General features: G+C 50.5%; 1 protein-coding gene across 9 annotated transcripts in view; it reads right to left on the reverse strand.

Moving 5' to 3' along the window:
• Nucleotides 1–2,268: 2,268 nt before the first annotated feature.
• Nucleotides 2,269–15,181, reverse strand: part of DENND2B (DENN domain containing 2B) — a 325,270-nt gene continuing 312,357 nt past the window's right edge. For all 9 annotated transcript variants that reach the window (XM_077286630.1, XM_077286626.1, XM_077286625.1 and 6 more), the window contains 3 exons: nucleotides 11,343–11,582; nucleotides 11,167–11,253; nucleotides 2,269–2,645 (listed from right to left, as the gene is read on the reverse strand). In XM_077286630.1, the coding sequence (XP_077142745.1) occupies nucleotides 2,611–2,645; nucleotides 11,167–11,253; nucleotides 11,343–11,582 (362 nt within the window). In that variant the 3' untranslated portion in view covers nucleotides 2,269–2,610. The remainder of the gene's footprint in view (nucleotides 2,646–11,166; nucleotides 11,254–11,342; nucleotides 11,583–15,181) is intronic.

Below are 15,181 nucleotides of genomic sequence, written 5' to 3' on the forward strand. Positions count from 1 at the left end.
TATCTGCTCAATATTCCTGACAGTAATCTTCTGGTATAATGTTTTTAACCATTATTGTTTTCCTGTTTTTCTTTCTTCTTTCTTTATTTTCTTTATGGTGTATATGGCCACTCTAGGCTGAATGTGCCTGTCCTCGCCAGATTGTAAATGCTAAGCAGCTTGAGGCTAGGCAAGTACCAGCATGGGAGACTAGCTGGGAATCCCTGGTAGAATATTGAGGGTTTGTCCCACTGAACTGGCTATTTTTATGTGTGGGGATATTAATGATGAATGATTCCCTTAATGTCAAGCATTTTTTGTTTACTGACTTTTTATTTCCTCCCCAGGAGGGCTATTTGCACATATCGGTGCGGCTATTATGATAGATCTCTTCGGTCCTTCATGTTTGTTGCACTATTAAAGGTTATCAGTTTAAGGTTTTTTTCTATATATGATGTCGATGTTTTGAAGTAGATTCCAATGGGGGAGGTACACTTGTGGGCGGTCTCTGATACATTGTAATTGAGGGTTTGTTCTGAATCAGGCCTGGGTGACATTATTTGAGCCTAATAATGAAGAGATGTTTTACTTTATTTTTATAGACTGTTAGTTCTGAATTTGATATATTTATATATGGCTGGGATAGTGTGCACTATGGACAAGCTGCAGCATACCTACAACTGCCACATTTGGACTGTCGTCCCCATTTGCCTGCATAGGTGAACGCTATCGGAATATGATGAGTCTGCAGGATATCGCTACTTATCTGGATCGCTATGGACGCTGCCTGTGGCATATATAGTGGGTATGCTTGCTGTGAACTAACTGAACATGCGCAGGGATTCATCTTACCCCTGTGACCACACTGATGTAAACAAGGATCCCATTGGACTACTGTTATTTTGCATTGGACTACTGTTATTTTGTTTGGGAGCTGATCGATATCCTGGATACTAATCCTGTTATACGCAATGGAGACTTCTCCCATGTATGGACTGGGTCTGTGCAGCAATTTTTTCTATCACCATGATCACATGATTTGTGGAGGAGTATCTGATTGGACTACGGCCGTTATGACATCATCCTGGGGGGGTGGTTTGTATCTTGACTACGGGGAATGCTACAGTTCTATTGGAGGAATGTCGTTTGTTTACATCTGTTTGAGGGCGACCTTCTCTGCACTTTAGTGGGTTAGTTCGTTGGATTTTTAGAGATCAGGACTAGCATGCCTTTTTCTGATGTTGTATTGTCAATGTTTATGTATTTGTACAAGTATTTTTTGTATATTTATATGTATTTTGATGTATTGATGTATTGTGTCATTGTAGTACTATACTCCTATTGGTGTTTTGTTCTAATGAGGGGTGGTGCTTGGGATATATAATGGTGGTTGGAACATGTGTCATACTGTGCTTGATAAAGGTTTATACCGAAACGTCGCCGCAGTTGGCAGATTAAAGCTGTAAGTTTTTTTCTTATCACTGACCGTTGTGGCGCTGTCCTCTTTTTTACATTATGGATTGGACTTTTTAGCTGGGCTGACCCCCTGGCAAGGACTTGCGTCCACAGGCCTAGGAAGGCTATAAGGGACATAGGGTGCGGTTTAACCAATTTTTAGGATCTTATAATGTATCTCTGTATACAGGGAGCTCCCCCTAGTGGTGGCAGCAGACAGAATATTATGTATCTCTATATACAGGAAGCTCCCCATAGTGGTGACTGCAGACAGGATCTTATCATGTATCTCTGTATACAGGGAGCTCCCCCTAGTGGTGACTGCAGACAGGATCTTATCATGTATCTCTGTATACAGGGAGCTCCCGCTAGTGGTGACTGCAGACAGGATCTTGTCATGTATCTCTGTATACAGGGAGCTCCCCCTAGTGGTGACTGCAGACAGGATCTTATCATGTATCTCTGTATACTGGGAGCTCCCCCTACTGGTGACTGCAGACAGGATCTTATCATGTATCTCTGTATATTGGGAGCTCCCCTTAGTGGTGGCTGCAGACAGAATATTATCATGTATCTCTGTATACAGGGAGCTCCCCCTAGTGGTGGCTCCAGACAGGATCTTATCATGTATCTCTGTATATAGGGAGCTCTCCGTAGTGGTGGCTGTAGATAGAAAGAGGATGAATACCCTTATCTACTTCTCAAATGATACGATTCTAATATATCTAGCATCCTGTCATTTAGCCAACTGATCATGAATTTACTGTGTTATCTGTGGTTTTGCATAGGACTGCAGGTAACATATGAAGTGTAAATGATCACACGACTCCATACTTTAGTCTCCACATTTATTCTGTCCTGCACATTAGCTGCGCTGTTCGCTACGATCGTTTCTTCATCATTGGTGCAGTCATAGTGCAAGTCTAGTGACCATTAATCGTTGGCGGATGTGTGAGCGGGCAGAGCGAGCTGGTGCCATCTCCATCTGTAGGACGAACTCTGCCTTCTGCGCGATTTACCAGTTCATTCTGCCTCATAAAAAATGACAAGTTTTAATAAAAAGTCCAATATTTACAAATATATAAGTGGTGATTCCCGATCATTAGTTCCTGCGCCTAATCCTGTCAGTCCATGTGGGGCGCGTGGTATAATATCCGTAATCCGGCCGCCGAGGTCTCAGCTCTTCTTATGGAGAAACTTCATCTTGTTCCCTGTGGAAACAAAATGTCAGCGACCGATTCCCCGAGAAGAGGCAGAAATAGGGGAACACGGCCTGAAATATTCACCCTCATGCTACTGTACAACATCCCCTGTTATCAGCCATTACTGGGGGAGGAGACTGCAATCTATTACTCCCTGTTATCAGCCATTACTGGGGGAGGAGACTGCAATCTATTACTCCCTGTTATCAGCCATTACTGGGGGAGGAGACTGCAATCTATTACTCCCTGTTATCAGCCACTACTGGGGGAGGAGACTACAATCAGTCACACCCTGCTAGGAGCAGCACCTGTCTTGAGAGCTCCAGCACTTCCAGCAGGAGGCCCAGAGTCTGCCTCTCTTCTCCCCAGGGAGAGGCAGGCTTCCTGGGAGGCCGGCATGGCTTCCCAGGCTTCTGTTCCCCGGTCTGTGCCGGCGGGGGACAGAGAGCAGCAGCAGCAGCAACCGGCCCAAGAAGGACTGAGGAGGTCGGGACGGGTGAGAAAAACCTTACCCACCAACTCAAACCCTGAGACGGCTCATCGTCCGCCCAGAGAGGGAGACAGGGGCACCCCAGGCCCCAGGAAGGAGAGCCCAGGAACATCCTGGGGGGAGAAGAGCTCCAGCGTGTCCACGAGTACCTTCTCCTCCCGAGTGGTCGCCATGCTACGTGAGTACGAGGACGCCGGCAAAGCACTGACCGGGCTGAAGGAGGAGATGCGGGTAGCTCGGATCCTGAATACCCGAGCCTCTAGCAAGGAGAGACCTGCGACCTCCCAGAGGTTCAGAGCCCTCAGAGATGAGGTGGTCCGGTTAGTGCTCCTCCGGGAGGGGATTGAGAAAAGCGCAGGTCCCTTCCTGGAGAGGTTTAAGAACCAGCGGCGGTTCTCAGAAATGAAGGGGTTAAATACCTCAGGAGAGCCGCCAGCCGGCGTCCTAAGCGACGAGGAGGAGGAGGATGAAGACGTGGCTGTGACTGGAGTCCTACAAGCTGGAACCAGCCGGGAGAGTGAGTCGCAGAGCCGACAACAGGGAAGCGGCCTCCCGGCACGGCAGAGGACTCCGACAGCACAGGCTGGAGTGTCAGCGGAGGAAGAGGAGGAGGGCGGTCTGCTACAGGAGATCCGACAGCTGGAGTCTCCAGTGAACCTGGACCGCTTCTCCTTCGGTGAGGACGAGCCAGCAGAGGAAACCCAGAAAAGGAAGAAGAAGACGAAGGAGACCGCACGGGAGGTGGTGAGTTACAAATATGTACCTATGGCTGATGCTACACCTACCACCTCCTGTGTAAACCCCACCAAACCTAAACGCACGGGCTCTGCAGTGGGTCCGGGGCACAGGCAAGGTGGGGAGAGGAGGAGGACGTCCGGCGGTGCTGCCGTCTGTGCGGGGAACAGTGCAGGGGGCGAGGCTGTGGAGGTACTCACGGCGCCGGACATAGGGGACCCCGAGGAGTTTCCCTCCCTGCCCTCTGCGGCTAAGCCGGTTATCACCGGGGCCGGGGAGGGTGAGGTGGGTGTCCACGCCGTTGCGAAAGGGGGACGGTGTGGGCAGACTCCATCCCTGCTCACTACGGCTGAGCCGGCCGACGCCGGGGCTGTGGGGGGCAGGTCCGAGGAGCATGGTGCGGCGAAAGGGGGGCGCACTGTTGTGACAGGGGCGCAGTGCGCCTCAACAGAGAAGAGGCACGCAGCTGCGACAGGGGAGCAGCGTGTCCAAAAAGGACAGAAAAAGGATAAATCATCTGCAGGGAACACGAGGCGCCCTGCTGCGACAGGGGGACAGAGTGCTCCAGCACCCCAGCATGACACCGGGACCCTGAAGTCTGTGGGTGCGGGGCAGGCGGCGCCCCCCAACAAGCAGCGGGCCCAAAATAATAAAGTACAAACTGCTGCAGTGGGGGGGCAAGGCGCTCCAAAGACACAACAAAGAGTCAGCACCAATCAAGGGAAAACGGGTGTGGTGCTGCACCCCTCCCCCGGTCCAGCAGGTGTGAGTGCAGAGAAGCCAGCAGACACAAGTGAGGAAGGAATGGATGTGACTGTGGAAGGTGCAGAGAACACTGGGACAAATGGTGGTGAGAATACTGGTAATAAAGTGACGGGAAGTGGTGGCAGTGGTAAGGGGAATGAAAGGAGCTGTGCAGGAAATGATGGGAGTAGTAGTGGAGTGAATGGTGGGAGTAGTGATGTTGCAAATGATGGGAGTAGGGGTGGAGCGAATGAGGAGAGCATTACTGGTGTTGGTGGAGGGGAAGCAGGTAGTGGTCCCGCTGCCCCCCCAGCGGTGGCGGGGGCTTCGGCCCCAAGCTATTCGGCGGCTGTCACTGCTGGGGGTAGTAGTGCGCCCTTGTCTGGTGACCCTGAGGATGGTGACTTGCAACAGCGCTTCCTGGACGCCCTGAGGAGAGGGGAGAGTTCCATCAATGTAGAGGGGAGGGAGGTTGATCTGTCTTTCTGGATAGAGAGACACGGTCTTTCCGGCTTCCGAGATAGAGGGGCAGAGACTGTCTGGTCTCTGCCGACACCGGGGCAGAGGAGTAACCGTAGGAACGTGGCCCGTCTCCAGTGGGTAAGCAAGGATGCCTGTCCTGATCGGTCAAAGGTTGCTGAGCTCCTGCTGGGGATGGGCTTGGTGGCATATGACATCTTTGCCTTGATCCATCCCTATGGGACCTCCTACTTCGATGTCAGCTTCGTGAGACCTGAGGGCCTTGAGCTTTTCTGGTCTCGCCATGAGCTGGCTCGGGGTCGCCCCGAATGGCGGGGTTTCCACACTGTGGCAATATCCCGCCAGAATTCGGTCAGGAGGGTGACCGTTTTGACCAGTAACGAGTCACTTTCCTGTGTCGACATCTCCACATGGGTGGGACGATACGGTGACATCGTCGGTATTCCTGAAAAGACCCTCGACGAGCATGGTATCTGGTCAGGAGCCTGGACCTTCATGGTGAAATTGAAGGTTTCAGGAAACACAGTTACCCATATCCCTTCCTCAACATTTTTGGGGAGGGACAGGATCTTGATTTTCTACCGGGGGCAGCCTAAGGTCTGTCACAGGTGCGGCAGCCCCACACACTTCAGTGCGCAGTGTACCACCCAGAAATGCGCACTGTGTGGGGACCTTGGTCATCTCGCTGCTACCTGCGGCAGGATTAGGTGTAACCTGTGTGGTGACCTCGGTCACCCGTTCAGTCGCTGTCCGCGTTCCTTTGCCAATGCGGTCTTGAAAGCGGCGAGTGTGGGACAGGCGAAAGCCGGGACTAATCTCGCCGGTGAAGGGACCAGCAGAGGCGGAGGAGGCAGGGAACCGGTGAGGAGCAGGCTGCCGCCATCCAATATCAGGCGGCAGGAGCAGCGCCATGGGAAAAGGGGGCAGGGAGTAATGACCCTAAACTCTGACCCGGGTGCTTCACTTGCAGCTGAGGATCCTAAAGACAGCGAATTGAGCGAGGAAGTCAAGAGACTTGAAAGGGAGGAGCAAAAGGACGCCATGTCTGCCCAGGAACCTTCATCCGGTGACAGTCTGGATGAGGGAGAGGGGGAGTGGTCACAGCAAAAGAAAAAGGGTAACAGGAAAACAACTAAGGATAAGAGGGGGTCCGGGCCTCGAGCCTCCTTTGGAGTGCGACCCCTCTGACTCCGTAGCCCTGATCCGGGTGCCATTGGAAGGTCCAGCCGCCCCCCCTCTGGTGGATCTCTCTAACCGGTTCCGGGCCCTCCAGGACTCCCCTCCAGAGGGGGGCGATGGGGACCCGGGGCCGGAGGTTGCGGACAAGGTTGTTGGGGCTCAGGAGGTCGCTGGGTCTTCTTCTCAGGGGGCAAATACAAAGCCTTCCGGGGGGGGGACTACCTCAGGACCACCAGACAAGGGCCAGAGTGTATGTAAGGAGAGAATGGATGAGTCAGTTTGTCTTAAGCGCACTAAAAACTCATCATTGTCAGAGGAAGAGGGTGAAACTGTTGGGGGTGGGAAGAAAAAGGCTATCTAATTCAATCAATCATGATGGCGGCACCCACCCCGTTGACGCTGGCAACCATTAATGTTGCCAGCATAAAGTCAGAAGCGGCAAGGTACACGGCCTTTCATTTTCTCGGCCAACTTGACGCCGACATTTTGTTTTTGCAGGAGACCAGGTTGACCGACCTATCAACCATGCATAAAGCAAGGCGGGAGTGGAGGCACGGGCCCTCCTACTGGTCTCTTGCGGCCGAGCCGTATAGCGGGGTGGCGGTCCTTTTTAAGACCGCAGCGGTTGAATGCAGACGATTGATCGAGTTAGAAATGGGGAGATGCTTGATCCTAGATGTCTCCATGGGGGGACAGGAGCTTCGGCTCATTAACATCTACGGTCCCCAGTCCAAGTGGGACCGCAAGTGTCTCTTCATGAAGATCAAACCTTTCTTATTTTCGAGTCGGCAGGTGGTCTTTGGAGGGGATTTCAACAATGTCACGAGACCCTGTGATAGAGGAGGTTCCGGAGACCGGCTGGCTTACGATTGCGTCGCGCTAAATAGAATAGTAAGTGAGGCACGCCTGGTGGATGTCCACATCCGGCACAACACAGGCCACGCGGGGTTCACCTTTTTTAGAGGTAGTCAGTGCAGGTCTAGGTTAGACAGGTTTTATTTGAAGGAGGAGGCAGTCTCCTCTCCGTTGTCGGTTGTGGAGGTGGAATTCTCCGATCACTGTTTGATTATGTTTTCTCTGAGCGTTACAGAGACTCCTCGGATGGGAAGAGGTTATTGGAAGCTGAATTCGTCACTCCTTGAGGAAGAAGCTGTAAGACGGTCCTTTGAGGAATTTCTTCAGAGCCAGGTACCGCTGCTGGGCCTAAGTAACACTAAGTCTGAGTGGTGGGAGACGTTCAAACATCGGGTGGCGAGATTCTTCCGGCAACTCTCGAACCTCAGAAGCCTGAACAGGGATCGCCTGTATCAGAGCCTGAGGAGGAGACTCGAGCATCTTGTCTCGACTGGGGGTAGCCGCGAGGCGATCTCCAGTGTGAAATCCTTGCTAATGAGGTGTCAGTACGATAGGCACGCATCTTTGGTTTTTGAGAGGGACTACGGGAAGTACTACTCGCCCGACCCCTACAGAAGCTGCAAGATGTCAGTGAGTAGTAAGATAGTGACGGGGCTGATGGACAGTACGGGATCCCTGAGAAGGTCCAGATCAGGGATCTTGGAGGTCGTCAGTTCATACTACTCGCACCTCTTGGGAAGGAAGGAACTGGATCGTGACAGGATGTCGGCTTTCCTGGCTGAAGCTGTTCCTGAGCCAGGGGCTGACCTCTCGCTGGGCGGTTTGGCAGAAGCGATCAAAGAAGAGGAAGTGAGACTGGCGATCGATGGGCTCCGGCCCAAAAAATCGCCAGGTCCGGATGGCTTAACATCCGAGTTCTTTAAGACCTTTAGGGACTCCTTGGTCCCCCTCTTGACTCAGGTGTTTAATGAGTGTCTCTCCTCGGGCACTCTGCCGAGATCATTAAGGAGGTCGGCTTTGATCATTTTGTCAAAGGGTAAGGACCCGTCACGCATTGAGAATTGGCGTCCCATATCACTTCTCAATGTGGACAGGAAGGTTTTGGCTAAGATACTCTTCAACAGGCTGGTGAAGTTTGCACCGCGGCTCCTTTCGGAGGCCCAGCACTGTTGCGTTCCTGGCCGTAGCACTTTCAGTGCTGTTCTGGGTGTCCGAGAGGCCGTGGAGCAAGGCAGGGCGGGCCTTTGGAAGGGGTTCTTGCTGTCCCTGGATCAGGCAAAAGCCTTTGATCGGGTTGACCACGAGTACCTCTGGTCCACTCTTTTGAGGTATGGTCTGCCTGGAGGGTTTGTGGACTGGCTTAAGACCTTGTACGCAGGGGCTGAGACTTTCCCTCTGGTAAACGGGTGGATTGGACAACCTTTCGGGGTAGGATCCGGTGTCCGCCAGGGCTGCCCTCTTAGCCCTTTGCTTTACGCGTTTGCGATCGATCCCTTCCTCAGAAGGGTTGATTGTGGACCGTTGGCGGGGGTGAGGATGGGCGGGGTGGCGCCGGAGGCTATCCTGAGGGTAGTGGCCTACGCGGATGATGTCACCGTCTTTGTTTCTTCGCAAGAGGAGGCGATGGTGGTGATGTCAGAAGTGGAGAGCTACTCGGAGGCATCCGGGTCCAAGGTCAACCAGGACAAGTGTGAGAGTCTCTGGCTGGGAGGCGGGGATCCCGCGTTTGATCTTCCGGACACCCTCCCCGAACCCCAAGAACATGCCAAAGTCCTAGGCATCGAATTTGGCCAGGGTGATTACCCCACGAAAAACTGGGAAGGCAGAATCAAAGGTGTCGCCCAAAGAGTGGACCAATGGAAGGGTTGGTCTTTGACCCTGAGGGAAAGGGTTGACCTGTGCAAAGCTTTCCTGCTCCCCTTGTTAATCTACCTGGGCAGCGTCTGTGTCTTACCAGAGCCTCTCTGGACACGGGTCTACAGTCTGTTCTTCCAGATGTTATGGGGGAATAGACTGAACCTAGTCAAACGGGAGGTCACTTACCGCACGAGGAGACTAGGGGGGTTGAATATGGTGAACCCCGTGGTGTTCCTAGTGAACACTTTTTTGAAAGTTAACGTGGCAAACCTCTGGAAAGAGAGGGCTCCTCCGTGGGTATTCTCCTGCAAGGGATGGTTTCAGCCTTTCTTCCAGGAATGGGAGACAGGGGGAAGATTGAAGGATCTCCGCACACCGCACGGGCATCTCCCGGCTTATGTTACCCCGGTTCTGAAAATGATGCGCCGGTGGGGTCTGGGAATGTGGGAAGTGAGGTCCCTCCCGAGGAAACTCCTCGACGTGCGGGTCTTGCTTTCGCATTTTCAGAAACCATTGGTCCTCAAGGACTGCCCAAGTCGGGATCTAGAGGTTGGGTTAAGTTTGCTAAATTCTAGCAGGATCCCCAAGAAGTATTGGGACTTGACTTGGCGCTGCTTCCAAGGTAAGTTGTATGTGAAGGACAATTTGAAGTACAGGAGCTCCGAGGACAGGAATTGTCCCCGTGAGGCTTGTGCTACCATGCTGGAAAGCATGGAGCACTTCCTGCTTCATTGTCCTTTTAATACAGAGGTGTACAGCAGGGTGGGCGCTTCCATTGGTTGGCCGCGGCTGGCCACTCTGTCCTATGCCGAGTGAGCCTATGGAGCGTTCAGAGACCTCGGGAGAAGGGACCGAGCCACTTTATTCTTAGTCAGCGCAGTGGTTAGGTACTTCACGTGGAATGCACGAGTTTTAGTTTCGACGCAGAGTAAAATCCTCCGTGTAGATGAAGTTTGTAGCAGCATCCTAGGTGCCCTGGTGAAGGTGCGTTCTCTGGAGTGCGAAAGACTGGGTGCCCGGAGGGCGGCCCATCTCTGGAGGGGTTTCTCCTTCGGGGTGCCTTAGTCCGTTAGCACTCCTATATCCTGGTGGTGGGCTGATATCTTTACACCCTAGATTTTTGTTTTGTATTTTTGTTCCCTGAATAGAAGGTTTGCAGGCATCGAACTTGAGCCTTGGGTGGGGAGTATGTAGGTTGTGTTCTGTGAAGTTGGTTTATGTATATATTGTATATATTGTATATAGTGTGTATAATAGAGGGTCTTAGTTAGGTTGGGTGGGGGGATTGGGGGGTTTCAACGGCGGTGATAAGAGACTGATCTGGCCTGGCCCAGGCCCCGCCTGGGGAAAAACTTTGGGGCCTGATCCTAGCTCGGATAATTCCTGAACTTTGTGGCCAGAGCTGGATCAGGGGTGGCGGGATAGTTAGTGTAGGTGTGTGTTTATAAGTATATTAAAAAAATAAATTAAAAAAATAAATAAATAAATAAATAATAATAATAAAAAAAAAAAATAAAAAAAAAAAAAAATAATAATAATAATTTTGTACAGTGTATTGTATTTAGGTTTGTTGTAGGGTGTATGTGGCGGTGCAAGCGGGTGGCTGTAAGGTAAGGCAGTGGGACCAGTAGGGTTTTGTTGTGTTTGCGGCGTTGTATAAATCTGTATATAATGTGTTTATAGTGTATATTGTTTATAATACTGTATATAGGACGGTGTGAATGTAGTTGGGGTTGTATATAGTAGTATGAATGAAGCTGGGCCGGGGGTCTTGTATGATTTTATACTATTTATTATTTATAATTTTTACAGCGGTATTAATGTAGTTATGAGTATTTGGTTTGTTGTCTTTTGTTTTTGTTTTCTTATTTTATTGGATTTTTTTTCTTCCTTGTCCCTGATTAGTAGGTTTCTTTTTTTGTCGTTTGTTGCCGTCTGATTGGAGCTTTGTTCTTATGTTTTGTTCTGTTGTGTTTTATTTGTAATGTATCATAGTTAGTGTCATGTGAAAGTATTTTTATTTAATAAAAGACCTACAATCTATTACTCCCTGTTATCAGCCAGTACTGGGGGAGGTTACTGTAAGACAAGTGGCTGCAGTCTATTACTCTCTGCTATCAGCCATTACTTTGGGGGAGATGAGTACAGTCTATTACTCTCTGCTTTCAGCCATTGTACGTTGCATCTCACCGAGTCCTCTCCAGAACTTGTTGACCCCGCTCTGCTCGTGGTCGGGGAGCTCCTCCAGATACTGCTCCACTCTTTGCTCAAAGAGACCTAAGAGGAGAAGAGCGACACCAGGTCTGATATGGAAACCTGCGCAGACCCAGTTGGCCATTGAGAGGTGCCGGACGTCAATCACTCACCTTTGGCTCGACATTTCCGGAGCTCTCTGTCTTGGATGAATCCGGCAAACATCTGAGATTCCATGAAGACCTCCAGGAATCGGCGAATGCTCTTGGAGGCCACAGATTTACGGAAAGCTTCTCTCTGGAAGACCCTTTCCCCACGCTCATTCTGAGCCAGGAACAAGGAATAATGGCCGATAGTTTCCACAAAGAAGCGTATGAAGACCTCGGACACGAGACCATTCAGCGTGTTACACTCTGTGATACAGAAGGAGACGTTGTTAGTGACGGGCGAGAACAAAAGTCACGATGTATACATAACTGCAGCCACCACCCAATGGTCTGGAAATCTGAGGCCAGCAGGATCCACCTGATAGTCTGGCACCCGACTCCCTTGCTGGTGGCTCCCGGGAATCTCTGTGCATGAGTGGAATCTACATTTACATATTGTCAGGGAGAGACTAGGTGAGCGAGAGCTAATAACCCGGGCCCCTGCAGTTTCCCTCAGACTAGGGAAATCCTGACTGACCCTCTACCTGGAGTTTACACTGATGGTGTGCATGTCCAGGCTTCGAACCTCACCCTGTCTCCTGAGCTCAGCCCTAGGCTGAAAGCTCCGCCCACCACCCAGTGAAGATGTTATTCCCCAATACCCACAGTTAGCACAGACAAGGATAAAGGAAAATATACACCACGCCGCAGTCACTCAGGAATACACTATAAATGTGCAGGGCAAAATAAATACAAATATAGGAAGGAGTAATAAGACAAAGGAAAATACACCACCAGCAACTAATCTCCAACCACCAGCTCTCCTCATCAGACCGAGATAACAACGCACAAGACAGAAGCTATAATCGGCGACGCCCAATGATCAGGAGAACTATTTAAAGGCAGTGGGCATGGCCCAGCTTCCAATCCAAGGATTAGGTAAATTAACCCCGGAACAGCTAGATAAAATCTAGCAGACGCCAATGAGCAAATAGTGGTCAAAAGCGGAAATACCGCTGTCTGTCGGACGACCTGGTCTGAACAGCGTCCGACATGACACATATCTGCTGGAATCAACATTATTTCTGCATCTGAGCCAGGATTCATGGTGATAGGTGAGAAACGCTCATCAATCTGCTGTAATAGAAGAGCACAGCTCGTTACAGTGTCAGCTCGTTCTGCACTCCGTGGCACTAGTGTTATGAGGCATTTTCACTGTTTGCTGTCATTGAGAAGGAAATCTCTAGTTTCCATACAGAGATCTTTACAACGGCGAGAAATCACATCACAAGGTCTTATAGAAAGTTGCAGAACTCTTGATGGTACACTGATTATAGGAGCATCACGGAGGTGACGTCTACCCGCACGTTGTCTTGTCTCCATGAATGGGGTGATCCCGTCTATGGAAAGGTGGCCACACACCGGCTGGATCCATTCACTTATCTGCTGGATGGGAGCCGCACCTGTCAGATATTTATTGTTTCCCGTGTATGGAATACCCACACACAATATAATACCGGTAAAAAAAGGTACCGGTGCCGTCAGCGTGTTGGACCAGCGTTCTGGATCGGCGTGCCGTCAGCGTTTTGGATCCGCGTTTTGGATCAGCGTGCCATCAGCATTTTGGATCAACGTGCCATTAGCATTTTGGATCCGCGTTTTGGATCAGCGTGCCGTCAGCATTTTGGATCAACGTGCCATTAGCATTTTGGATCAGCGTTTTGGATCAACGTGCCGTCAGCATTTTGGATCACCGGTTTGCAACAGCATGCCGTCAGCGTTTTGCATCAGCATGCCATCAGCGTTTTGGATCATCGTGCGGTCAGCATTTTGGATCAGCATTTTGGATCAGTGTGCCGTCGGCGTTTTGCATCCGTGTGCATTCAGCATTTTGTATCAGCGTGCCGTCAGCGTTTTTGATCATCGTGCTGTCAGCATTTTGGATCAGCGTTTTGGATCAGCGTGCCGTCAGCGTTTTGCATCCGTGTGCATTCATTATTTTGGATCAGCGTGCCATCAGCGTTTTGGATCATTGTGCTGTCAGCATTTTGGATCAGCGTTTTGGATCAGCGTGCCGTCAGCATTTTGGATCAGCGTTTTGGATCAGCGTGCCGTCAGCGTTTTGCATCCGTGTGCATTCAGCGTTTTGGATCAGCGTGCCGTCAGCGTTTTGCATCCGTGTGCATTCAGCATTTTGGATCAGCGTGCCATCAGCGTTTTGGATCAGCGTGCCGTCAGCGTTTTGGATCAGCGTGCCGTCAGCGTTTTGGATCAGCGTGCCATCAGCGTTTTGCATCCGTGTGCATTCATTATTTTGGATCAGCGTGCCATCAGCGTTTTGGATCATTGTGCTGTCAGCATTTTGGATCAGCGTTTTGGATCAGCGTGCCGTCAGCATTTTGGATCAGCGTTTTGCATCCGTGTGCATTCAGCGTTTTGGATCAGCGTGCCGTCAGCGTTTTGCATCCGTGTGCATTCAGCATTTTGGATCAGCGTGCCGTCAGCGTTTTGGATCAGCGTGCCGTCAGCGTTTTGGATCAGCGTGCCGTCAGCGTTTTGGATCATCGTGCTGTCGGCACGCTAATCCAAAACGCTGATCCAAAATGCTGACAGCACGATGATCCAAAACGTTGTCGGCACGCTGATCCAAAACGCTGATCCAAAATGCTATCAACGTTTTGCATCCGTGTGTATTCAGCATTTTGGATCATTGTGCTGTCAGCATTTTGGATCAGCGTTTTGGATCAGCGTGCCGTCAGCAGTTTGGATCAGCGTTTTGGATCAGCATGCCATCAGCGTTTTGGATCATTGTGCTGTCAGCATTTTGGATCAGCGTTTTGCATCCGTGTGCATTCAGCATTTTGGATCAGCGTGCCGTCGGCGTTTTGGATCAGCGTGCTGTCAGCATTTTGGATCAGCGTTTTGCAACAGCGTGCCATCAGTGTTTTGGGTCAGCGTGCCGTCAGCATTTTGCATCCGTGTGCATTCAGCATTTTGGATCAGCGTGCTGTCAGCATTTTGGATCACAGTTTTGCAACAGCGTGCCGTCAGCGTTTTGCATCAGCGTGCCGTCAGCGTTTTGCATCAGCGTGCCGTCAGCGTTTTGCATCCGTGTGCATTCAGCATTTTGGATCAGCGTGCTGTCAGCGTTTTGGATCAGCGTGCCATCAGCATTTTGCATCCGTGTGCATTCAGGATTTTGGATCAGCGTGCCGTCAGCATTTTGGATCAGCGTTTTGCATCAGCGTGCCGTCAGCGTTTTGCATCAGAGTGCCGTCAGCGTTTTGCATCAGCGTGCCGTCAGCGTTTTGCATCAGAGTGCCGTCAGCGTGCCGTCAGCGTTTTGCATCAGTGTGCCGTCAGCGTTTTGCATCAGCGTGCCGTCAGCGTTTTGCATCCGTGTGCATTCAGCATTTTGGATCAGCGTGCTCTCAGCATTTTGGATCAGCGTTTTGCAACAGCGTGCCAGCAGCGTTTAGGATCAGCGTGCTGTCAGCGTTTTGGACCAGCGTGCCGTAAGCGTTTTGGATCAACGTGCCAAAATTTAAGAAAACAACCGAACTCAGAATATGAATTTGCGTCAGACGTGAAATTTTTAATAGGGAACACCACAGTGATTTAATCAAGTGTTGAGGTAATGTTTCGACCCCTTGATGGGCCTTTATCAAACCTCACTGCAAAAACATAGAAAATCAGTATATTAGAAATCATCTAAAAAGAACAAAATCATCAAGAAAAATACAGACAAAATACAGTAGAATAAAACAAAGCGATGCAAAAAATGCCAAAAAGGGTATCCAGAGTAGGAGGCGTACAAAAGTTTAAGGAGTACCCATATAAACAGACAATAGTATACAAAAAGACAA

This window comes from Ranitomeya variabilis, chromosome 2, assembly GCF_051348905.1.
Source record: "Ranitomeya variabilis isolate aRanVar5 chromosome 2, aRanVar5.hap1, whole genome shotgun sequence".
Lineage (NCBI taxonomy): Eukaryota > Metazoa > Chordata > Amphibia > Anura > Dendrobatidae > Ranitomeya > Ranitomeya variabilis.